Source organism: Mercenaria mercenaria, chromosome 17 (assembly GCF_021730395.1).
Source record: "Mercenaria mercenaria strain notata chromosome 17, MADL_Memer_1, whole genome shotgun sequence".
Taxonomy (NCBI): domain Eukaryota; kingdom Metazoa; phylum Mollusca; class Bivalvia; order Venerida; family Veneridae; genus Mercenaria; species Mercenaria mercenaria.
In genome coordinates this window covers 9,270,035-9,296,607 of record NC_069377.1, presented here as the reverse complement: position 1 = coordinate 9,296,607, position 26,573 = coordinate 9,270,035, and the positions used below count along the sequence as shown (strand labels likewise).

The 26,573-nt window shown below is 37.0% G+C and overlaps 1 protein-coding gene across 1 annotated transcript in view; it reads left to right on the top strand.

The window, feature by feature from the left end:
• Positions 1-25,482, top strand: part of LOC123536440 (KRR1 small subunit processome component homolog) — a 37,797-nt gene extending 12,315 nt beyond the window's left edge. Inside the window, exons 3-10 of the mRNA XM_045319634.2 lie at positions 13,516-13,650; positions 15,805-15,930; positions 19,158-19,241; positions 20,091-20,147; positions 20,807-20,977; positions 22,288-22,365; positions 24,651-24,803; positions 25,328-25,482. Coding sequence (XP_045175569.2) covers positions 13,516-13,650; positions 15,805-15,930; positions 19,158-19,241; positions 20,091-20,147; positions 20,807-20,977; positions 22,288-22,365; positions 24,651-24,803; positions 25,328-25,360 — 837 coding nt within the window. The 3' untranslated portion in view covers positions 25,361-25,482. The remainder of the gene's footprint in view (positions 1-13,515; positions 13,651-15,804; positions 15,931-19,157; positions 19,242-20,090; positions 20,148-20,806; positions 20,978-22,287; positions 22,366-24,650; positions 24,804-25,327) is intronic.
• The last annotated feature ends 1,091 nt before the right edge of the window (positions 25,483-26,573 follow it).

Sequence of the window (26,573 nt, the reverse complement as noted above, 5' to 3'; positions counted from 1 at the left end):
GGCCATACTTGTGAATGGATCTCCATAAAAATTGGTCAGAATGTTCACCTTGATGATATCTAGATCAAGTTTTAAACTGGGTCACATGCCTTAAAAAACTAGGTCAGTAGGTCAAATAATAAGAAAACCTTGTGACCTCTCTAGAGGCCATACTTTTCATGGGATCTGTATGAAAGTTGGTCTGAATGTTCATCTTGATGATATTTAGGTCAAGTTTGAAACTGGGTCAACTGCGGTCAAAAACTAGGTCAGTAGGTCTAAAATTATTAAAATCTTTTGACCTCTCTAGAGGCCATATTTTTCAATGGATCTTCATGAAAATTGATCTGAATGTTCACCTTGATGATATCTAGGTCAGTTTCGAAACTGGGTCATGTGCGGTCAAAAACTAGGCCAGTAGGTATAAAAATAGAAAAACCTTGTGACCTCTCTAGACGCCATGTTTTATCATGAGATCTTCATCAAAATTAGTGAGAATGTTCACCTTGATGATATCTAGATAAAGGTCAAAACAGGGTCACGTACCTTCGAAAACTAGGTCAATAGGTCAAATAATAGAAAAACCTTGTGACCTCTCTAGAGACCATATTTTTCAATGGATCTTCATGAAAATTGGTCAGAATTTTTATCTTGATAATATCTAGGTCAAGTTCAAAACTGGGTCACATGAGCTGAAAAACTAGGTCACTATGTCAAATAATAGAAAAAAAGACGTCATACTCAAAACTGGGTCATGTGAGAAGAGGTGAGCGATTCAGGACCATCATGGTCCTCTTGTTGACATTGCTGTTTGACCCTTATCATGCTGGACACAATTGATTATGCCTTTGCAACCAATGCAGATCATGGTCAGATCTGCACTGTTTGCCATTCAGTCAGTATCTTTTTTATATGCATCCCTTTTAACAGTAAATGGTACTAGTACTGTCCAAATGGAAAAATAGACAAATTCATTATAGAAATTTAGCAGGGTAAGGGTTAAAATTTTGATATTTTGAAAAGCATCCAGAGGCAAGTCCCTGTAATTGAAGTGCCAGGCAACCTCTTCAGGGTAAATATAATAGTGAAGATTGCTTTTATTAGTCGGCAACATGTATTAGTAAGAATTCATGTTTTATAGCCATTTAGAGATGATACCAGTTTTCAAATATTCATGAGGGTTAAGGTACATGTAGTTCTACATGTTCAGAACAAAATTTTGTAGGGTTTTAGTAAACCTTTATTCGACCAATAAAAAAGATAGGATTGCATTTTGGGGGTTTTTATACCCCAACAAAACAAAGTTTGGACGGGAGGCGGGGGGTATAAAGGAGTGAGCTTGGCGGTAGGTCGGTCCGTCCGTCCGTTGGTTTTCATGGTTTCCTGATGATAACTCATGAAAGGCTTGACCGATTTAAATAATTTTTGGTACTCAGGTGTAACATCAGAATATACAGGTCAGGTTCAGATTTGGGGTCAGAAGTTCAAAGGTCAAAGTCACAGTGACCCTGAACAGTTAAACGGTTTCCGGATGATAACTTGAGAACGCTTGGGCCTAGGGTCATAAATTTTGGTACACAGGTGTAACATCATGAAACGCAGGTCAAGTTCGACTTTGAAGTCTGTAGGTCAAAGGTCAAGGTCACAGTGACTCGGAACAGTTAAACGGTTTCCGGATGATAGTTTGAGAACGCTTGGGCCTAGGATCATAAATTTTGGTACACAGGTGTAACATCATGAAACGCAGGTCAAGTTCGACTTTGAAGTCTGTAGGTCAAAGGTCAAGGTCACAGTGACACGGAACAGTTAAATGGTTTCCGGATGATAACTTGAGAACGCTTGGGCCTAGGATCATAAATTTTGGTACACAAGTGTAACATCATGAAATACAGGTTAAGTTCTACTTTGAGGTCAGTAGGTCAAATAAAGGTCACAGTGACACGGAACAGTTAAATGGTTTCCGGATGATAACTGGAGAACGCTTGGGCCTAGGATCATGAAAGTTGAGGTCAGCATTTAAACAGATTTCGGACAATAACTTCAGAACGTTTGGGACTAGGATCAGGAAACTTTATTGGGAGGTTGGTCATGTCAAGCAGATGACCTGTATTGATTTTGAGTTCCAAAGGTCAAGCAAGTACGGCTTTGACATTGGCTTAGTTCTGTGACAAGGACATATTGTGGGGGTATAATTCGTCACTCCTGTTACAACTCTAGTTTTGCTAGACCTGTTTGAAAAATATGGACCTCAGACAGATTTTCAAAGGTGAGTCTATGGAAAAATTACAATTTTTAGCTCATCTGATTTTTTGAAAAAAAATGATGAGTTATTGTCATCACTTGAGCGGTTGTCGGCGTCGGCGTCGGCGTTGCCTGGTTAAGTTTTATGTTTAGGTCAGCTTTTCTCCTAAACTATCAAAGCTATTGCTTTGAAACTTGGTATACTTGTTCACCATCATAAGCTGACCCTGAATAGCAAGAAACATAACTCCATCTTGCTTTTTAGCTCACATGTCACAAAGTGACAGTGTGAGCTTTTGTGATCGTGCAGCGTCCGTCGTCCGTCCGTGCGTCCGTCCTTGCGTCCGTGCGTAAACTTTTGCTTGTGACCTCTCTAGAGGTCACATTTTTCATGGGATCTTTATGAAAGTTGGTCAGAATGTTCATCTTGATGATATCTAGGTCAAGTTCGAAACTGGGTCACGTGCGGTCAAAAACTAGGTCAGTAGGTCTAAAAATAGAAAAACCTTGTGACCTCTCTAGAGGCCATATTTTTCACATGATCTTCATGAAAATTGGTCAGAATGTTCATCTTGATGATATCTAGGTCAAGTTCGAAACTGGGTCACGTGCCTTTAAAAACTAGGTCAGTAGGTCAAATAATAGAAAAACCTTGTGACCTCTCTAGAGGCCATAATTTTCATGGGATCTGTATGAAAGTTGGTCTGAATATTCATCTTGATGATATCTAGGTCAAGTTCGAAACTGGGTCAGCTGCGGGCAAAAACTAGGTCATTAGGTCTAAAAATAGAAAAACCTTGTGACCTCTGTAGAGGTCATACTTTTGAATGGATCTTCATGAAAATTGGTCAGAATGTTCACCTTGATGATATCTAGGTCAAGTTTGAAACTGGGTCACGTGCCATCAATAACTAGGTCAGTAGGTCAAATAATAAAAAAACGTTGTGACCTCTCTAGAAGCCATATTTTTCATGGGATCTTTATGAAAGTTGGTCAGAATGTTCATCTTGATGATATCTAGGTCAGATTCGAAACTGGGTCACGTGCGGTCAAAAACTCGGTCATTAGGTCTAAAAATAGAAAAACCTTGTGACCTCTCTAGAGGCCATATTTTTCACATGATCTTCATGAAAATTGGTCAGAATGTTCATCTTGATGATATCTAGGTCAAGTTCGAAACTGGGTCACGTGCCTTCAAAAACTAGGTCAGTAGGTCAAATAATAGAAAAACCTTGTGGCCTCTCTAGAGGCCATACTTTTGAATGGATCTTCATGAAAATTGGTCAGAATGTTCATCTTGATGATGTCTAGGTCAGGTTCGAAACTGGGTCACGTGCCATCAATAACTAGGTCAGTAGGTCAAATAATGAAAAAACATTGTGACCTCTCTAGAGGCCATATTTTTCATGGGATCTGTATGAAAGTTGGTCTGAATGTTCATCTTGATGATATCTAGATCAATTTCGAAACTGGGTCAGCTGCGGTCAAAAACTAGGTCATTAGGTCTAAAAATAGAAAAAGCTTGTGACCTCTCTAGAGGCCATACTTTTGAATGGATCTTCATGAAAATTGGTCAGAATGTTCATCTTGATGATATCTAGGTCAAGTTTGAAACTGGGTCACGTGCCATCAATAACTAGGTCAGTAGGTCAAATAATGAAAAAACCTTGTGACCTCTCTAGAGGCCATATTTTTCATGGGATCTGTATGAAAGTTGGTCTGAATGTTCATCTTGATGATATCTAGGTCAGATTCAAAACTGGGTCACATGAGCTCAAAAACTAGGTCACTATGTCAAATAATAGAAAAAAAACGCGTCATACTCAGTTCAAAACTGGGTCATGTTGGGACAGGTGAGCGATTCAGGACCATCATGGTCCTCTTGTTGCAAGATTTATGGCCCCTTTTGTACTTAGAAAATATCAGATTTCTTGGTTAAGTTTTATGTTTAGGTCAACTTTTCTCCTAAACTATCAAAGCTATTGCTTTGAAACTTGGAATACTTGTTCACCATCATAAGCTGACCCTGTACATCAAGAAACATAACTCCATCTTGCTTTTTGCAAGATTTATGGCCCCTTTTGTACTTAGAAAATATCAGATTTCTTGGTTAAGTTTTATGTTTAGGTCAACTTTTCTCCTAAACTATCAAAGCTATTGCTTTGAAACTTGGAATACTTGTTCACCATCATAAGCAGACCCTGTACATCAAGAAACATAACTCCATCTTGCTTTTTGCAAGATTTATTGCCCCTTTTGGACTTAGAAAATATCAGATTTCTTGGTTAAGTTTTATGTTTCGGTCAGCTTTTATCCTAAACTATCAAAGCTATTGCTTTAAAACTTGCAACACTTGTTCACCATCATAAGTTGACCCTGTACAGCAAGCAACATAACTCCATCCTGCTTTTTGCAATAATTATTGCCCCTTTTGGACTTAGAAAATCATTTTCTTGGTTGAGTATTATGTTTAAGTCAACTTTTCTCATAAACTATCAAAGCTATTGCTTTAAAACTTGCAACAGTTTTTCACCATCATAAGTGGACACTGAACATCAAAAAACATAACTCTATCCTGCTTTTTGCAAAAATGATGGCCCTTTTTAGACTTAGAAAATCATGGGTAGGACAATATTTCTATTACACAAAAAAAATCAGATGAGCGTACAAAAAATCAGATGAGCGTCAGCACCCGCAAGGCGGTGCTCTTGTTGATAAACATTTTAGCATGTATACAGGAAAATTTCTACAATGAAGATTTTAATGAAACTTCCAACATATTTATGCCCCCCTTTGAAGAAGGAGGGGTATGTAGGTCGGTCGGAATGTAGACCAATCCGTTTCCGGATGATAGCACAAGAACGCTTGGGCCTAGAATCATGAAAGTTGATAGGGAGGTTGATCATCACCAGCAGATGACCCCTATTAATTTTGTGGTCTGTATGTCAAAGGTCAAGGTCACAGTGACCCTGAATAGTAAAATGGTTTCCGGATGATAACTCAAGAACACTTGGGCCTAGGATCATGAAAGTTGATAGGGAGGTTGGTAATGACCAGCAGGTGAGCCCTATTGATTTTGAGGTCAGTTTATTGAAGGTCAAGGTCACAGTGACCCTGAACAGTAAAACGGTTTCCGGATGATTACTCTAGTCTCAAGAACGCTTAGGCCTAGGGTCACGAAAGTTGATAGGGAGGTTGATTATGACCAGCAGATGACCCCTATTGATTTTGAGATCAGTATGTCAAAGGTCAAGGTCACAGTGACCAGGAACAGTAAAATGGTTTCCAGGCAATAACTAGAACGCTTGGTCCTAGTGTCAGGAAAATTGATAGTTAGGTTGGCCATGACCCCTATTGATTTTGAGGTCATTAGGTCAAAGGTCAAGGTCATATTGGCCAGGAACAGTTAAAACGGTTTCTGATCTTCTTGTCCAAAACCATAGGGCCTAGGGCTTTGATATTTGGTATGTAGCAAAATCTAGTGGTCCTCTACCAAGATTGTTCAGATTATTTCCCTGGGATCAAATATGGCCCCACCCCGGGGGTCACATGGTTTATATAGACTTATATAGGAAAAAACTTTGAAAAAGCTCTTGTCCAAAACCACAGGGCCTAGGGCTTTGATATTTTGTATATGACATCATCTAGTGGTCCTCTGCTAAGATTGTTCAAATTATTCCCCTAGGGTCAAATATGGCTCTGCCCTGGGGGTCACATGGTTTACATAGACTTATATAGGGAAAAACTTTGAAAATCTTCTTGTCCAAACCACAAAGACTATGACTTTGATATTTTGTAATGTAGCATCATTTAGTGGTTCTCTACCAAGTTTGTTCAAATTATCCCTCTAGGGTCAAATATGGCCCCGCCCCAGGGGTCATAATGGTTCATATAGACTTATATAGGGGAAAACTTAGAACCTTCATGTCCATAACTTACATCATTCAAATTTGGACCACATGTATAGTTTTGAGTGGCAAGATGAACGTTGACATGAGTTGACCTTGATCTTGGCCTAGTGATCTTCTTTCACATTTCTGTAGCTACAGCCTTCAAATTTGGACCACATGCAAAGGTTTGTGTACCGAAAAAAACTTTGACCTTGTTATTGACCTAGTGACCTACTTTCACATTTTTGAAGGTACAGGCTTCAACTTTGGACCACATGCATAGTTTTTTGTTCCAAAATAAAATTTGACCTTGATTTTGACCTAGTGACCTACTTTCACATTTCTGTAGCTACAGCCTTCAAATTTGGACCACATGCATAGGTTTGTGTACCGAAAAAAACTTTGACCTTGTTATTGACCTAGTGACCTACTTTCACATTTTTGAAGATACAGGCTTCAAATTTGGACCACATGCATAGTTTTTTGTTCCAAAATAAAATTTGATCTTGATTTTGACCTAGTGACCTACTTTCACATTTCTCAAGCTACAGCCTTCAAATTTGAACCACAAGCATAGTTTTGTGTACTGAAATGCACTTTGATCTTAAGATTGACCTAGTGACCTACTTTCACATTTCTGAAGGTACAGGCTACAAATTTGGACCGCATGCATATTTTTGTGTTCTGAATTGAAATTTGACATTGATTTTTACCTATTACCTACTTTCACATATCTCAAGCTACAGCCTTCAAATTTGAAGCACATGCATAGTTCTGTCTACCGAAATGAACTTTGACCTTGAAATTGATCTAGTGACCTGCTTTCACATTTCTCAAGCTACAGCTTTCAAATTTGGACCACATACACATTGTTTTGTACCGAAATGAAATTTGACCTTGAGCTAGTCTTGAAATTTGAAACATTCAAAAATGGCTCAGTTAGGATGGCGCCAAGATCACTCTGTAATCTCTTGTTAGGTTAATAGGTTAGAGGTCAAGGTCAGATTAAACCAGAATGTTAGAACTTTTGTTTACAGTGAGCATATAATTTCTGTTCCTTGTGCAATTACTGAATGCATCAAGGGGGGCATTTCGTGTTCAACAAGCTCTTGTTACTACTGGTATCTTTCATTTGGAGGAATAGAGGATATAGGTCCAATTTATTTTTCAGATATTTGCCTTTGACTAAAGAGATTTGATATTATGATCAGTTTTTTAGCTCACCTGTCACACAGTGACAAGGTGAGCTTTTGTGATCACCCTTTGTCCGTTGCAGTCCGTCTGTCCGTCAACAATTCCTTGTCTGCACGATAGCGGTTTAATTTATGATTTTATTTTAACCAAACTTGCACACCACTTGTATCACCAGAAGATCACGGTTCCTTTCATGAACTGGCCAGATCTCATTATGGGTTCCAGAGTTATGGCCCCTGAAAGAGCCAAAATTAGCTATTTTGACCTTGTCTGCACAATAGCAGCTTTATTATGTCTCTCCCAGGAGACATATTGTTTTTGCCCTGTCCATCCGTCCGTCCGTCCGTCCGTCCGTACGTCACACTTCATTTCCGAGCAATAACTGGAGAACTGTTTGACCTAGAACCTTCAAACTTCATAGGGTTGTAGGGCTGCTGTAGTAGACAACCCCTATTGTTTTTGGGGTCACTCCATCAAAGGTCAAGGTCACAGGGGTCTGAACATTGAAAACCTTTTCCGATCAATAACTAGAGAACCACTTGACCCAGAATGTTGAAACTTCATAGGATGTTTGGCCATGAAGAGAAGATGACCCCTATTGATTTTGGGGTCACTCGGTCAAAGGTCAAGGCCACAGGGGCCTGAACATTGAAAACCATTTCCGATCAATAACTAGAGAACCACTTGACCCAGAATGTTGAAACTTCATAGGATGATTGGCCATGAAGTGTAGATGACCCCTTTTGATTTTGGGGTCACTCCGTCAAAGGTCAAGGTCACAGGGGCCTGAACATTGAAAACCATTTCCGATCAATAACTAGAGAACCACTTGACCCAGAATGTTGAAACTTCATAGGATGATTGGCCATGAAGAGTAGATGACCCCTATTGATTTTGGGGTCACTCCATCAAAGGTCAAGGTCACAGGGGCCTGAACATGGAAAATCATTTCCGATCAATAACTAGAGAACCACTTGACCCAGAATATTGAAACTTCATAGGATGATTGTACATGCAAAGTAGATGACCCCTGTCGATTTTGGGTTCACACCATTAAAGGTCAAGGTCACAGGGGCCTGAACATTGAAAACCATTTCCGGTCAGTAACTTGAGAACCACTTGACCCAGAATGTTGAAACTTAATAGGATGATTGGCCATGAAGTGTAGATGACCCCTATTGATTTTGGGGTCACTCAGTCAAAGGTCAAGGTCACAGGGGCCTGAACATTGAAAACCATTTCCGATCAATAACTAGAGAACCACTTGACCCAGAATGTTGAAACTTCATAGGATGATTGGCCATGAAGAGTAGATGACCCCTATTGATTTTGGGGTCACTCCATCAAAGGTCAAGGTCACAGGGGCCTGAACATGGAAAATCATTTCCGATCAATAACTAGAGAACCACTTGACCCAGAATATTGAAACTTCATAGGATGATTGTACATGCAAAGTAGATGACCCCTGTCGATTTTGGGTTCACACCATTAAAGGTCAAGGTCACAGGGGCCTGAACATTGAAAACCATTTCCGGTCAGTAACTTGAGAACCACTTGACCCAGAATGTTGAAACTTAATAGGATGATTGCTCATGCAGAGTAGATGACCCCTAACAATTTTGGGGTCACTCTGTGAAAGGTCAAGGTCACAGGGGCCTGAACATTGAAAACCATTTCCGGTCAGTAACTTGAGAACCACTTGACCCAGAATGATGAAACTTCATAGGATGATTGGTCATGCAGAGTAGATGACCCCTAACGATTTTAGATTCACTCTGTTAAAGGTCAAGGTCACAGGGGCCTGAACATGGAAAACCATTTCCAATCAATAACTTGAGAACCACTTGACCCAGAATGTTGAAACTTCATAGGATGATTGTTCATGCAGAGTAAATGACCCCTAATGTTTTTGGGGTCACTCCGTTAAAGGTCAAGGTCACAGAGGCCTGAACATTGATAACCAGTTCATATCAATAACTTGAGAACCACTTGACCCAGAGTGTTGAAACTTCATAGGATGATTGAACATGCAGAGTAGATGACCCCTATTGATTTTGGGGTCAGTCTATTAAAGGTCAAGGATCACAGTGGCCTGTTCATGTAAAATCATTTTTTGGAAATAACTTGAGAACCACTTGACCTACAATGTTGAAACTTAATAGGGTGATTGGACATGCAGAGTAGATGACCCCTACTTATTTTGAGGTCAATTGATCAAAGTTCAAGGTCACAGGAGCCTGAACAGTGACTTGACAACCACTAGGCCAAGAGTGTTGAAATTTAGCGGGATGACTGGACATGCCAAGTAGATGATCCCTATTGCAGCCAACCATCAGTGTCTCTTTGACTTTCGCTCCTGATCCCTATTAACTTCTTGCCTATAGGACTTTGCATTGGGGGAGACATGCGCTTTTTTACAAAAGCATTTTCTAGTTTATGATTTGATTTTTACCAAACTGGCACACAACTTGTATCACCATAAGATCTTGGTTCCTTTCTTGAACTGGCCAGATTCCATTATGGGTTCCAGAGTTATGGCCCCTGAAAAGGCCAGAATTAGCTATTTTGACATTGTCTGCACAATAGCAGCTTCATTTATGATTTTATTTTAACCAAACTTGCACACAATTTGTATCACCATAAGATCTTGGTTGCTTTCTTGAACTGGCCAGATTCCATTATGTGTTACAGAGTGATGGCCCCTGAAAGGGCCAGAATTAGCTATTTTGACCTTGTCTGCACAATAGCAGCTTCATTTATGATTTGAATTTAATCAAACTTGCACAAAACTTGTGTCACTGTAAGATCTCGATTCCTTTCTTGAACCGGCCAGATCCCATAATGGGTTCCAGAGTTATGGCCCCTGAAAGGGCCAAAATTAGCTATTTTGACCTTGTCTGCAGCTTCATTTATGATTTGATTTTAACCAAAGTTGCACACAACTTGTATCACCACAAGATCTTGCTTCCTTTCTTCAACTGGCCAGATTCCATCATGGGTTCCAGAGTTATGGCCCCTTAAAGGTCCAAAATTGGCTATTTTGGCTTTTGCAGCCATATAGAGACTTCATTTATGGTTTTATTTGATACAAACTTCCAAAATATCTTCAACAACAATAAATCTTAGATTCCATGAGAAATCAGATCCAATCGTAGGTTCCAGAGTTATTTTATATCTGATTACCTCCCTTGATTGTAATCAAAATGGATTTATATCAGTAAGTACTTATAGGACTTATTTGAAATTTAATTAGTGTTATTAGTTGGACTGAGACAATCATGGTAGATAATTATGAACTGATTTTATGGCAAATTACCTCCCTTTATTTCAAATTAAAATGGGTATATCTCCATAACTAATGAAGATACTGATCTGAAATTTCATTTATGTCAACAGATTTATTTGGCAGATCCTTCTTTTGTTCACTTACAATATTTATTTTTTTAATTACTTCCCTTTTATGTTACTATAAATAGCTTATTTTAGTAACTTTTTTATTATTGACCATAGGGAAAAACCGAGACCACTTTTCTGTGGTACAACATGGATGGTACCTCTAATTTTTAGGTGTATTTTGACATATCTATACCTTGTAAGATTTTTTTTTTCTTTTTGGTTAAATTTCTTTGCTTTGTTGTTCCTGTCCTTTGGACTTAGATATTTTTTTCTGAGGACCTTCTTGTCCTCAAGTGCAATGATAACAGGTGAGCGATATAGGGCCATCATGGCCCTCTTGTTTGTTTGTTTGTTTTTTAGCTCACCTGTCACATAGTGACAGGGTGAGCTTTTGTGATCACCCTTCGTCCGTCGTCCGTCCGTCCACAATTTCTTGTGAACAAGATAGAGACCACATTTTGCAGGCAATTTTGATCAAACTTGTACAAAACATGTATTGGCATGATATCTCAGTTCCTTTCAAAAACTGGCCAGATCCCATCATGGGTTCTAGAGTTATTGCCCCTTAAAGGGCCAGAATTTGCTATTTTTGTGCGTCAACAATTCCTTGTCTGCACGATAGCGGTTTTATTTATGATTTTATTTTAACCAAACTTGCACACCACTTGTATCACCAGAAGATCACGGTTCCTTTCATGAACTGGCCAGATCTCATTATGGGTTCCAGAGTTATGGCCCCTGAAAGAGCCAGAATAAGCTATTTTGACCTTGTCTGCACAATAGCAGCTTTATTTATGATTTGATTTTTACCAAACTGGCACACAACTTGTAGCACCATAAGATCTTGGTTCCTTTCTTGAACTGGCCATATGCCATTATGGGTTCCAGAGTTATGGCCCCTGAAAAGGCCAGAATTAGCTATTTTGACATTGTCTGCACAATAGCAGCTTCATTTATGATTTTATTTTAACCAAACTTGCACACAACTTGTATCACCATAAGATCTTGGTTGCTTTCTTGAACTGGCCAGATTCCATTATGTGTTACAGAGTGATGGCCCCTGAAAGGGCCAGAATTAGCTATTTTGACCTTGTCTGCACAATAGCAGCTTCATTTATGATTTGAATTTAATCAAACTTGCACAAAACTTGTGTCACTGTAAGATCTCGATTCCTTTCTTGAACCGGCCAGATCCCATAATGGGTTCCAGAGTTATGGCCCCTGAAAGGGCCAAAATTAGCTATTTTGACCTTGTCTGCAGCTTCATTTATGATTTGATTTTAACCAAAGTTGCACACAACTTGTATCACCACAAGATCTTGCTTCCTTTCTTCAACTGGCCAGATTCCATCATGGGTTCCAGAGTTATGGCCCCTTAAAGGTCCAAAATTGGCTATTTTGGCTTTTGCAGCCATATAGAGACTTCATTTATGGTTTTATTTGATACAAACTTCCAAAATATCTTCAACAACAATAAATCTTAGATTCCATGAGAAATCAGATCCAATCGTAGGTTCCAGAGTTATTTTATATCTGATTACCTCCCCTGATTGTAATCAAAATGGATTTATATCAGTAACTACTTATAGGACTTATTTGAAATTTAATTAGTGTTATTAGTTGGACTGAGACAATCATGGTAGATAACTATGAACTGATTTTATGGCAAATTACCTCCCTTTATTTCAAATTAAAATGGGTATATCTCCATAACTAATGAAGATACTGATCTGAAATTTCATTTATGTCAACAGATTTATTTGGCAGATCCTTCTTTTGTTCACTTACAATATGTATTTTTTTTTTAATTACTTCCCTTTTACGTTACTATAAATATCTTATTTTTAGTAACTTTTTTATTATTGGCCGTACGGAAAAACCGAGACCACTTTTCTGTGGTACAACATAGATGATACCTCCCAGTTTTTAGGTGTATTTTGACATATCTATACCTTGTAAGACTTTTTTGTTTGTTTTTGGTTAAATTTCTTCCCTTTGTTGTTCCTGTCCTTTGGACTTAGATATTTTTTCTGTGGACCTTCTTCTACTCAAGTGCAATAACAGGTGAGCGATATAGGGCCATCATGACCCTCTTGTTTTGTGTGTGTTGTGGGTGTGGGGGGGGGTCATATATTTAATCGTTAGAAAGATAGACACATTGGTAGTTTTATCAGTTAACACAAATGTTGCTATTCATTCATGATTTTGTTAACAATTCCATATGCTTGATTCAGGATTTATTCTATGTTTTTTTTAATAAATGTTATAACTCAATCATTTCTGATTTATTCAAAATATGCAGATCTACCTTAACCCTTACCCTGCTAAATTTCTGTAATGAACTTGTCCATCTTTCAACTTGGACAGTACCATTAACTACAGATGTGCAGGCTGATCTTGTTCTGCGCTGGTTGTAAAGACAGAATCACTTGCCGCCAGCAGGCTATGGGTTAAAATGTGCAGAACTACCTTAAAACACTGCAAGTTGAAGTGGTTGCAGCATTTGCTCCAATAAAGTTCATGCAAGTGTTATTTAATAATGCATAGCAGCATGTCATGTTAAAGTCTAGTTGATGGTTTCTATGGAACATTAAGCTGGGCTTGTTGTAAAATATGAATGTCATCACTGCCTATTCTCACACAATATATGATGGTATTCAGTTGGTTTTACTGCTACTCCAGGCAGTTATTGAACATTGCGTATCCGCAAACATTTGATCTAAATTGATTTCTGGAAAAAAACAAATTTCACAGCATGTTTGCCCATTACAATAAATCTTACATTCATTATAAAATGTAATGCTTTATTTTGTAGAATCTGAAGGCAGAGTTAGATCTTGTTGAAGGATCAATGACAGTGAGTACATCCAGAAAGACGTGGGACCCCTATATTATTATAAAAGCTAGAGATCTCATAAAGCTGTTGGCTAGAAGTGTACCGTATGAACAGGTGTGTATACAGTCAAATGCATGTCAAAATTGCTATAACCATGTATCAGAGCTCACTGAAAGTTCTGTCACAGAGTTAGTTTTTCGTGCACCAAGATTGCAAATACATACATTAAATGGAAAACAGGCAAAAAATTTAAGAATCCAATAATACAATGTACCATTGATTTTTTTTGCATGGCTGGGGGGTTACGGTTGTTCACTTTGAGCAACATGCCCTCACGGCCGGTTCTGAACTTTACAATGCTCAGGTGAGTTTTTCTGATCGTACGGCGTCAGTTGTCTGTCTGTCTGTCTGTCTGTCAACATTTAGCTTGTGTATGCGATAGAGGCTGTATTTTTTAACTGATCTTCATAAAATTTGGTCAGAATGATAACCTTGATGAAATCTAGGCCGAGTTTGAAAATGGGTCATCTGGAATCAAAAACTAGGTCACTAGGTCAAATCAAAGAAAAACCTTGTGTATGCGATAGAGGCTGTATTTTTCAATTTATCTTCATGAATTTTGGTCAGAGTAATTACCTTGATGAAATCTAGGCCACGATCGAAAATGGGTCATCTGGGATCAAAAACTAGGTCACTAGGTCAAATCAAAGAAAAACCTAGTGTATGCGATAGAGGCTGTATTTTTCAATTAGTCTTCATGAATTTTGGTCAGAATGATTGCCTAGATGAAATCTAGGTCAAGTTCGAATATGGGTCATCTAGGGTCAAAAATTAGGTCACTAGGTCAAATCAAAGAAAAACATTGTGTATGCGATAGAGGCTATATTTTTCAATTGATCTTCATGGAATCAAGTCAGCATGATTGCCTTGGTGAAATCTAGGTCAGGTTCGAATATGGGACATCTGGGGTCAAGAAGTAGGTCACTAGGTCAAATCAAAGGAAAACCTTGTGTATGCGATAGAGGCTGTTTGTTTTTTTTCATTTGATCTTCCTGAAAGTAAGTCAGAATGATTGCCTTGATGAAATCTAGGTAAAATTTGAATATGGGTCATCTGTAGTCAAAAAGTAGGTCATTAGGTTAAATCAAAGAAAAACCTTGTGTATAGGATAGAGGCTGTATTTTTTAACTGATCTTCATGAAATTTTGTCAGAATGATAGCCTTGATAAAAGCTAGGTCAAGTTTGAATATGGGTCATCTGGGTTCAAAAACTAGGTCACTAGGTCAAATCAAGGCAAAACCTTGTGTATGCAACAGGGGCTGCATTTTACACTGGATTTTCATTAAATTTAGGTTCGAATATGGGTCATCTGGGGTCAAAAAGTAGGTCATTAGGTCAAATCAAAGAAAAACCTTTTGTATGCGATAGAGGCTGTATTTTTCAATTGATCTTCATGAAATTTGGTCAGAATGATAGCCTTGATGAAATCTAGGTCAAGTTCAAATAAGGGTCATCTGGGGTAAAAAACTAGGTCACTAGGTCAAATAAAAAAAATACTTGCTTATACTTGAAGTTTTTGCTCCAATTTTAATGATAATTGGTCAGAATATTTTTTCCATGAAATCACTAGGTCAAACATGTTTACACTGTTATGGTGTGTTTCTCAGGTGAGCGACCTAGGGCCATCTTGGCCCTCTTGTTAATAATTGCCTTGACTGGTGTTTTAAAGTTGGCATCTGTTGTCTGGTAGACATAATATCTCTCTGTGTTGGGCTGACTTAACTGTATTATCAAAATTACTGAAAACGTCAGTTACTAGATAACCCTTTTACTGATTATTTGTTTATGAGAGTAATGTAATTTAATGTAATGGTTAAGGGGATATGGTTTATTTTTAGCAACAACAGTTATTTGGTTATAACAATACAGCTATTGACATTGAAAGTTACAGTATTTACTGGTATACTGACAAACTTCATCTGCTCAAACTTGACGGGACCAGCAAAATTTATTCACGTTATCAGTAGTTCAAGTCATCAAACAATTTACTTTATACAGAAATTTTGCCGGGACCTGATGACGAGGTCAAGCAAAGGCGGTGTTCGAATTTTCCAAGTTTGATTGTATATATTAACAATTGTAAAAGAACAGTTATGCCTCTTAAGGCCGGTTGATAAATTAAGCAGTTCTGGCTTTGATTTGTTTGTGTCTATACTGGATCTTATTTATTTCTAATGTTATTACTTGAAATACAATATATGTTACAGGCAATACGAGTGTTAGAGGACAATGTTTTCTGTGATATCATTAAAGTGGGAACTCTAGTCAGGAACCGGGAGAGATTCGTTAAAAGGAGACAGCGGTTAATAGGACCAAATGGTTCTACTTTAAAGGTATGCATAATATATTTTATTACTTTTAAAGGATTTTGAAAGATTTGTCAAAATTCATATTCATGTTGAAATTTTCCTATAGTCACCCTATGCTGAAGTATATTCATTTTGTGAAATGCATTTAAAGACCTGCTCAAGTCCTACCTTTTAACCTTAAATTATCACTGAAAAAGCATGAAAATCCTGACTATGAACAGTGATGCCTGTCAACATAGAGTTTATTTTATATAAAATTCTATATAAAATACCTGTGGTTTTGCGTGCTAAAGTGTGACGCATGGCTGTTAACTGTTACCTATTGTAATCATGGGTTGCATACACACAATAGAATTTAAATAGCCGTGGACCAGGGCTGTAAGAGGTTAAATATGAAATTCAAGGATGGGTTCTATGCAGTTACTATGATTGTGTATTAGGCATGAGCTATGATCATGCCTAAAAGTGATAGAGGTGGTCGCCAATTTCAGATGCTCCTCTTTAAAAACATGGAGAATATATGTAACAAAATGCTTCTGTAAATAAAGACATACGAAAATAATACAATTATATTCTTGTCTTTGGCGTACACACCTAACGTTGAAGCAGTAATAATTGGCCTAACAAAAAGTGATGTTAATACTTAAAAGTATTGAAATATAAGGCAAAATTAAGCAATTTCTTTACGCACATTCAGCTTCTAAAAAGATCTTAAACCTTTAAATATATGCAGAATGATGTCTCTTTCTGTTAAACGAAATACTTTCTTCGTTTTGTTTCATGTTTTGTTTTGTACCGTATAGCGGGTTATTTCTGCGGTCAAAATATTCTGCGTTTTGACCCCAAAAATTGTGAAACAAATTACTGCGTGTTTAATTTCTGCGCTTTCACATAAAAGGAAGAGAAATTTCTGCGATTTCGATGCCAATGAGGAGGTTATTCCCCGTATGATCGGGCGTCGTGAGAATGATAGCATATGTAAACAATAAACTAATTTACTGGTAACTGCTGTAAAGTAACTTTACTTTTAATGAATACATTGTAGGATATAATAACATGTGAATTGAAAAAATATATGTCCAACAACAATTATACAAACTACAAAGGCAAACTACGGTATATCAGCATAACGGTTACACATGTATAAAGGTTACTAAAGTATAGTTCGGAAGATCTTCACAAGGGATTAATAAAGACAACTCAAATGAAATTCACACAGTTTATTTCATTGACAAAAAAACGTTTTCTGAGGGATTAACAGTTAGGACTTTGATTGATCATCACACCTAATTATACAATTATCGGTACTTGTTAGATGTCGACGCTAATTTCCAATAATTAGACCATGCCATCGTGAACTTCGGATTGCCTCGGGTAACATAGCATGAAACAACGTTGGTGAACAAATGCAGATTTTTTGCTTTTTAAATTTTTGCTGGATGAATATTCTGCTGGAAATATTTTTGCGATTCTACCGAGAGACCGCAGAAACGCAGAAATATTCCCCCCGTAGAAATAACCCGCTATACGGTATTTCAAGACCTTGTAAAAACAAGAAGGATGTCATGAAATAAACAACACGTCATTTTTCAGTGACGACAGACAAATTGTTTATTTCTGTACTGACAAGGACCCTGGTATTTTTTTCTCTCACAAAAGTTACTTAAAATGAGAGAATACCTGTGTGGGAGTAAGAGGCTTGTCAAAATATGAGTAACTTTTTCTCGGAAATTAGGACACTTTTGTAATAACAACTTTATTTGTTTATGTGATACTTTTAACCATTTTAGCTTGACTTTTCAAAGAATAGGGAGGTCTGTTGTGCTCGCCCTTGTGTCGGCGTTGGCATCACTGTTACATTCATGTTAAAATTTGTATGGCTTCTCAATTTCACTGTATCCCCTTACGGTAATTTCTGCTCCTTAAATCAGCAAACCTTACATAAGGATTAATCTACGAAAGTGGCAGACATATTTTGGTCTAGGTTCAGGTACCTGAAAGGTCAAGGTCACTGGGGTTAGTTTTCTGTAATAGTATTGGTTAAAGTCCCCCCCCCCCCCATCTCGTACATTATGCTTACACCTATTTATATCTTATAACTCATTTGTTTATATGTTATTTTTGGAATCCCTCATCTGCACTTACCCTACACCCTCACCCCTCCCCCAACCCTTCCTCATCACTTATGCACACTGCTACCTCCATCCCCTTTCTATTTTTAAAAATATATTTCTCACACTTATGTTGTTTCCTAGATTCCCTCATAATCCACACGTAAATCCCAATCCCCACATTACAACCCCCCTCCCCCTCAGTTATCACACCCCATCCCCATACCCCTCAGTTATTTTACATCTCTCACACTTACTTATGTCCTATAATGGTAATATCTAGGTAAGAATTTTTGAATAGCCAAGCAAGCTTTCCTTCTGACAGCTTTTGTTTGTCATACATCAAACTTTAGATGAATGACATTGTTGACATGCACTGAATTGAAGATGAATGAGTAAAATGCTAAATAATGAATTATAATAAGAACAAAGACTGAAGAAATGAAATGCATTTCATTGGTGTGATGTTGATTCATTTCAGCATACCAGATTGTTGATTGATGTGTTTGACAATAATATAATCATTAATGCATCACGATTTTGCGCTTGTGTGGTACAGTTGTGATGTCGTAAATTTATAGTAGAATGCTGTAAAACCTTTTAAATTGGTACATACTTTTTTGACAGTTTTGTTCTTTATTTTATAGTCTGAAACTTTAATTTGTCTTTAAGATATTAATTAAGGGGTAGTAAGTTATTGGAAGGACATTATGGAAGGAGATTTTTATTGAATCTTTGAATTCATGAGGACTAAAATTGGGGGGGGGGGGGGGGGGGGGGGGGGGGGGGGGGGGGGGGGGGGGGGAGTAAATTTGCAAAATTAAATTCTTGCAAACAAAATGCATTCTACAGTATTCATCTACAGGAATATTTTCATGTTGCCCACCAGGATATACTTTGCATTTGCAATGCTAGTTAAAAAAAGATATTTATAATTGGGTGTTGACGTATATAAATCACACATACACAGGCGGGGTTCTTCTTCAGGAAATAAGCAGCACGATTGTGACCACTAATAGGAAATTAGTTGTAAACATACAGATTGCCAACTGTATACTGGAACGTGATGTTAATTTAGTTTGTGGTTGAAAAATGTCAGTTTCTCATGGAAGTCTAATACATAGCTTTACATTTTTACAGGCAATAGAGTTACTGACAAATTGTTATGTCCTCGTTCAAGGGAACACTGTGTCTACTCTTGGCCCATACAGAGGTATTAAAGAGGTATGAAAAATTTCTCAGAGTAACCCCCAACCCCATGTTAGAAAAATACCAAGTTTTCTCTTGGCCCATGCAGAGATATTAAAGAGGTAAGATAAGTCTATCATTGTAACACCTCAGACGCATTAGAGAAATATCAGTCTGCTTTTGGTTCATAAAGAGGTGTTAACCCTTAGCCTGCTGCCTTTGCAACCAGTGCAGACCAAGATCAGCCTGCACATCCGTGCAGTCTGATCATGGTCTGCACTGTTTGCTATTCAGTCAGTAAATTTTCAGTGAAAACCCCTTTGAGTAATAAGTGGTACTGTCCAAATTGAAAGATGGACCAATTCATTATAGAAATATAGCAGGTTAAGGGTTAAAGAACTTAGATATGTCTATAAGTGTTACACCACAGACTCTTGTTGGAGAAATATAAATTAGTGCTATGCCCCAGACTTGTGTTGGTGAAATAAATATTAGTCTTACACCCCAGACTTCTGTTGGAGAAATGTATTTTAGTGTTAAAACCCAGACTCCTGTTGGAGGAATATAAATCTTCTGTTGGCCCATACAGAGATATTCAAGAATCAATGTAAAACCACATCTTACTGATAGAGAAACATTAGTCTTTTCTTGGTCTATCATTGTAACACCTAAGCCTCCTGTTCGAGAAGTACTAAGTTGATTTTTGCTCTTGTACAAGTTTATAATAGTAATAAAAGTTACATATATATTATATATAATATCATTAACATATATATTATTCATTGGACGTGTTTTTAGCATTTTGCTTTATGAACATGATAAACGTCTATGGTACTCTTATGTGATCCATCTGTCTGTTTTGAATGTCTGTATTTTATGTTTCAGGTTAGAAGAATTGTGATAGACACTATGAAAAATGTTCATCCTATTTATAACATTAAAGTAAGTAACTTTTTTTTGTCAGGTTTGTCAGGTTCAAAGGGGCCTCTGTGGCAGAGTGGTTAAGGTCGCTGACTTCAAATCACTTGCCCCTCATCGATGTGGGTTCGAGCCTCACTCGGGGCGTTGAATTTCTTCATGTGAGGAAGCTATCCAGCTAGCTTCCGGAAGGTCCTTGGTTCTACCCAGGTACCTGGAAAGTCGCCATATGACCTATAATTGTGTCGGTGCGGTATTAAACCCAACAAAACAAAACAAAATCATAAGGTTACTGACTTTGCATCACTTTCTCCTCGTTGCTGTGGGTTCAAAATCTTGCTTTGGAAGTAGAATTCTTTCATGTGATGAAGCTAGCCAGGTGGCGTATAGATGGTTGGTGGCTCTAGCCAAGTAACTGTCTTTGGTGAAATAATGCCCTGAGGGACACTTAGTGTCTTCCTCCATCATTGAAATAAGCTGGAAATTGATGTAAAATTGTGTTGTTGTGATCTTAAAGCCAACAAAAAAAGAGGAAAAAAATTGTCAGATTCTCAAAAATGTATTGTTTACTGTTTAAGATGAGTATTAACTGATAAATGAATCTGTATTTTGAAGTTCTTATGTGTGTATACTACAACAGGAATTTTAATAATTGCTTACAAGTTGTATGTTTGTCCCTGCAGACATTGATGATAAAAAGAGAACTAGCAAAAGATCCACAGTTAAAAAATGAAAACTGGGACAGATTTCTACCGAAATTTAAATCCAAGAATATCAGTAAACGAAAACAACCGAAGAAGAAGAGAGACAAGAGAGTATACACACCCTTTCCACCTCCACAACCAGAGAGCAAGGTAATATTTGTATAGATGTAAAAATCTATCATACATACTGTACATTTTTAAAGCACATATTTTTGCTGGGTCAAAATTTTGTGAATATGTTTGCAAGGTTTAATATTCGTGACATTGTTAAAATGGTATCCTATTTAATTTTAATTATACTTATAGTAAATAATCTACTGGAGGATTAATTATCGTGAGATGTAGGGCCTCGCCAGTATAGCGAAAATTAAACCCTTGCGAAAATTTCTGCTTTTACAGTAATTATGAAACAGTAACCTCTTTTCACCAGACAGTTACTGTGTATGTGTAAGGTTTTAGCTGAATGAAGGGCAGAGTTACTGCAAAAACTGTTTAATTTTCCAGTTCAGAGAAACTGACCTTAACCTTCAACGACCATAAACAGCAGGATAACCTGTTTTGTTCACCAATTTATACTGTAATTTCTGAGTAACGTATAAAATACTACTACCTCCACAATCAAGGAGCACTGTACATTAACATGGAGGTTTTAACATGCTGTTTCATGGTTGTATTTAACTTACAGCAACTATAAAAAAACCTCTAGTTTTAGATAATAAAATCTCTAGTCTTGGATTGCCCAAATCACTGTTTTTGTTACATCATAAATATCTTAATTTTAGGTCGCTAAAATCTTTAGTTATAGATTGCCATAATGGCTAGTTTTAGATCGCTAAAACTGCTACTTTTAGATTGCAAGTTTAATGTTCATGCATATAATTTTGAGGGAATAAATAAGGTGTCTTGACGAATGTCTAATCAGTGAAATTTTGTCTTGAGAACATATCACACTGATAAATAATTCAGCATATATACAGTACTCTGTGTGAATTGAGACTGGATCCATGTTATTTTCTAATAATTGCTTGCAGCAACATTAAATTTCCATCAAGTTCTCAGTCTTGTGCACGATATTATAAATTATAAATACTCAGTAAAAAAAGACTTGTATTTCAGAAAATTTGTTTCCACATTTGCCTGTGTCAGGACTACATGTATTTTCATTTCATGATTTGACAGATTCCTTTCAGGAGTTTGTAGTCATGTTTTGCTTAAATTAAGGGTATGTTATAAAAAGATCATTACAACAGTAGCTTGATCTGGGGCGTATTCAGCTTTCAAATTGATGGATTTTACCAGGCTGGATGTTGTAGTGCCTTTTGGCCTTGTGTGATTCAGGTCTTCCAAAATCCACATGAGCAAAATAAAACAACCCGGGTCATGCCATTGTCATGGTAACACAGTTTGATTGACAGTTTTACAATTTATATTTACAAAATTTTATTGTATATCTCATCTAGGTGGACAAGGAGCTTGAAACAGGGGAATATTTCCTCAAGGAGAATGAAAGAAAAGCCAAGAAGACTGCAGAGAAAAGGGTAAGGAATGTTGCATATAATGTAAGAGTGAAAAATATTGTGATACTATTCATGGGAAAGTAATTTTGTTGTTGTACCATTCCATGAAATAGAATTACAGTGAATAAATGGATTTCATATTTCTATTGTCTTTGAAGTTGCAAATACATAAAGTCATGTCCTCACAAATGATTTTACTGTAGTCACAGATAGTACTGTAGTTAAGAGACAAAGTTTGTCATAGACATTCCCAGTAGATGATTTTTTTTGCTGAAAAATGTAGGGTTAACGCACGTTTTTTTGTGTAACAACATCTGCAGAATCCCAAGGGATTGGTTGGTGCACGAGCCCGTAGGGCGAGTGAACCAACATAGCCCGAGGGATTCTGCAGATGTTGTTTCACGAAACAAACGTGTGTTATCGCTATTCTTGCATAAAACACAACTTAAGTGCTGGAAATATCGAAAAAAAACAAGACTATTCAGCTGACATTAGCCGATCGAAGTCGGCCGTTTCAGGTTGTTATGGACACATGTTTTATTTATGCATTTCCAGGGCATACAGAAACAGTGCATATTTTATACATGTCGAACGGACATTCTTGTTGTGGTAATTTCTTTAATATCAAATATATGTAAAATAAGCATGACTCCCCCTTTTTCCGATATATCGGTAGGAACTTTAGCTTTAGAGGCTCGGAATTATGAGAAAAGCGCATACACGGCATCCTGTCTTTACACAATGTGCAGGTGAGGTGCCGACAGAACACAATTCTGCTTGGTTTAAATTAATAGTCTGTCCCTTATGCTTTTAAATGTAAATATTATCGTTTTATAGAAACTGGTATCGATACCTATATTCTTCATGTCGTTAAAAATGAAATCTCTAGGCCTATAACTAGAAAATTATGCTTTGCACCCCACCCCATCGCGATCAAAGTTTGATAAACACAAAAATTTGAATTTTTCCAACATTGATATAATCAACTTAGATTGGATTTATAAACTCAAACATGGCTGGTGAGATCTACAAATAAATTGAAAAATATATAATAAATACCTTCTGTTCATCAAATGTTCATTAACTATGGAAAAATCCTTCAAACTTGACGCTTCGTCATGTTTATGCTTTACATTACACACCATCACTACATCAGTAGACTGCATAGATGTGTAAAGTAGACACAAACATTTTTTAAAAGTTTTAGTGTAAGATTTAAAGTTAGCATGTCAACTTTCTCGACTCAAATTAATTTGGAAAACGAAATTGTATTTTTGCAAATGTTGTTTGCCTATCATTTTCAGGGATCAAATCGCGGCGTGTAAACTTACTTTGAGTCAAATACGCATAATAATACAATAATAAGGAACGTCAATTCAGTCGCGTATCAAGAGAGGTAGCGCTTATTACAAGTTAAAGTAAAGTTAGGTTGAAAAATGATATTTTTAATAAAAATGCAGATGAAAAGATTTCATAAATCTCGGACCTTTCGACTTCGGCTAAATTTGATTCGGGATCCATAATTTGCTTACGTTGGACCCGCAACAGCATATTCAAAACGTTCACCAACAGCGCGTGCTCACGAGAATCTCCTTGTTTGTACACGTTTTTTCCCTGTTTGTGCATGCCCGAAATCGGCAAAAAACAAAGGTTTTATTCAAGAATATTAGTTGATCTACAAAAAGAAAGGAGAAAGTGAAGATCAATTTATATTTTGAATACTGAAGAATTTCTCTTTGTTATTTTGTTTTGTTGACTTCACATCTGCCTGCAGACATTTTAAATTCTGTAAAACCATTGATGTTCTTGGAGGACTAATATTTGTGGATTTCATGGTCAGGTCAATCCTGGAGGCATAATTATGTTCTTAGTGATGATTTGATAAAAATCATTGTGTCTGAAATCATTTGTACACCACCTCTGATTCATGTGTGGAAGTTGGCAGTTACTTGTGGAGACAGGAATGTACTGGTACAGAATACAGGAACAGTCTAGTTAGGTTAACTGCCCGCCATAACATAACTGAAATACTGTTGAAAAACGTCATCAAACCTGAAACAAACAAATACAAGAAGGATAATACATTTGGACATTCATGATCCAACATGAATTTATGCTAACCTCTAGCTAAGAGCATGCCTGAAGAGAAAATACCTTCCAACATGGGCAGAGTTTTCTGTCTTATTTGTTGCAGCTCTCTCCAGCAGCAGCCTCTGTACCACAGTTAGATGTTTCTCAGTGGTGTTCCTGTAGCGATGTTGCATTAACAGAAATGTGTGTAGTAACTTACGATTCTGTTTTTATAGGAGAAAGAGAAAGAGGCTGTAGAGAAACGTAAGAAACAGAGAGCCCAGTCTTTTGTACCACCAGAGGAGAAAACAGTGGTTGCTAAGAAACAGAAAACAGAAGATACATCTGTTGATGTGGAGAGTCTAAAGAAAAAGATTAAAAAGGCACAGGTAAATATGTTCAGTGAATATCTTAATTTACTTATCTGGCATTCTTGACAGGAAAGAAATAAAATTAGTAGAATCTGATCTCTTGGGTCAAAGGTAGTAAAACCAAGTTTGGACACCAGTCTCAGAATGCTTCCATGCTATTGGCTGATTTAGAAAATCTGTTGAGAAACAGCCAACCAGATATTGGAATTGGTAGACTGGTCTCCATACTTGTCTTTATAAACTTAGTTACCTTGGCTTTATTGTGATTTTATGAAGTTATTCAACTCTATAGTGACAGCGTCTTTATTTACATGTAAAAAAACTGCTTTGTAAATCGGGGAACTTAACATACTTGCTCAGTCGAGGTATTTTTGAAAATTTATGGAATATAATAAATGAACAGACTGCTTCATTTAGCACCTTTTATTCATATATGAGAGAAATTTGTTGAAATCTTTTGTACACTAGTGCCTTTTGAATTTGTTTATGACCATCTATAATAGTATATATTATGCAGGAATTGTATTGTTTTGTGATTTCAGAAAAGAAAATCTGCTGGTGGTGATAAAACATGATCCGATATGACAAAGAATTTAAAATTGAGCCGTGTCATGGGAAAACCAACATAGTGGCTTTGCGACCAGCATGGATCCAGACCAGCCTGCGCATCCGCGCAGTCTGGTCAGGATCCATGCTGTTCGCTTTCAAAGCCTACTGGAATTAGAGAAACTGTTGCGGATGCGCAGGCTGGTCTGGATCCATGCTGGTCGCAAACCCACTATGTTGGTTTTCTCATGGCACGGCTCTATTGTTTAAAGTTTTGTGGGATGAAAAGTGTTCATTTGCTATGATGATATGATAGACTCAGCTACAGGGGACACCTTTTGGTGAAAAAAGTCACATGGACCTTTTATTCACCAGTTGAAATCGATGTTTCCTCATAAGAAGCAGAACTTAAGTGTTAGTGTAAAATGGTCATGAGGAATGGTTGTGTCTTTAACCCTTAGCCTGCTGCAGGCGAATTTAACAGCCTTTGCAAACAGCTTGGAACCAGATCAGACGCCGATTAAATCGGCGTCTGATCAGGTTCCAAGCTGTTTGCTACTCTGACAATATTTCTTCCAATTTTGGAGCAAATTGAATGAACTTTACAAATTTAGCAGACGACATTTCCAGCAGACGACAATTTATCTAGCATGCTAAAGGTTAAAGAATTCCAAAATAAGGCAGAAGTACTAAGTTTGGAAATGTTCCTTAATGCATATTCATATAGATCTGCTACATTTGAAAATGTATAGATACAGTGGAAATTTGAGAACAGCTACTTGCCAAATTTTAGTTACTGTAAAAGCACATATATTTTTGCTGGGTCAAAATTTCATGAATTTCAAAGTATGTTCGAGAGAAATTGTAAAAATTGTGTCATACTTTAGTTTGAATTATACTTATGGTGAATATTTTCGTGAGCCTTGCGAATATAGTGAAAATTAAACCGTCACAAAAATTTCTGCTTTTACAGTATTTGGTCTTATCAATATGTCTTCTTAATTAATGTTTTTCGTCTAATTTCACATACTATTACTCTGGATGAGTCAAAGTGAATATGAAGCCTTATCTGTCAGATTCCTTTGTATTTATCTCCCAGTGTGTCAAAGTATAAAAAAAAAAAGGTCATGTGATCAAAGTGGCAGTCCAGTACAAGTATTATCATGACTTTTGAGTAACATTTTCTTGCATGAAATTTGAAAAAAGAAGGTTCTTATTAGACTGATTCTCTGAAAAATGTAT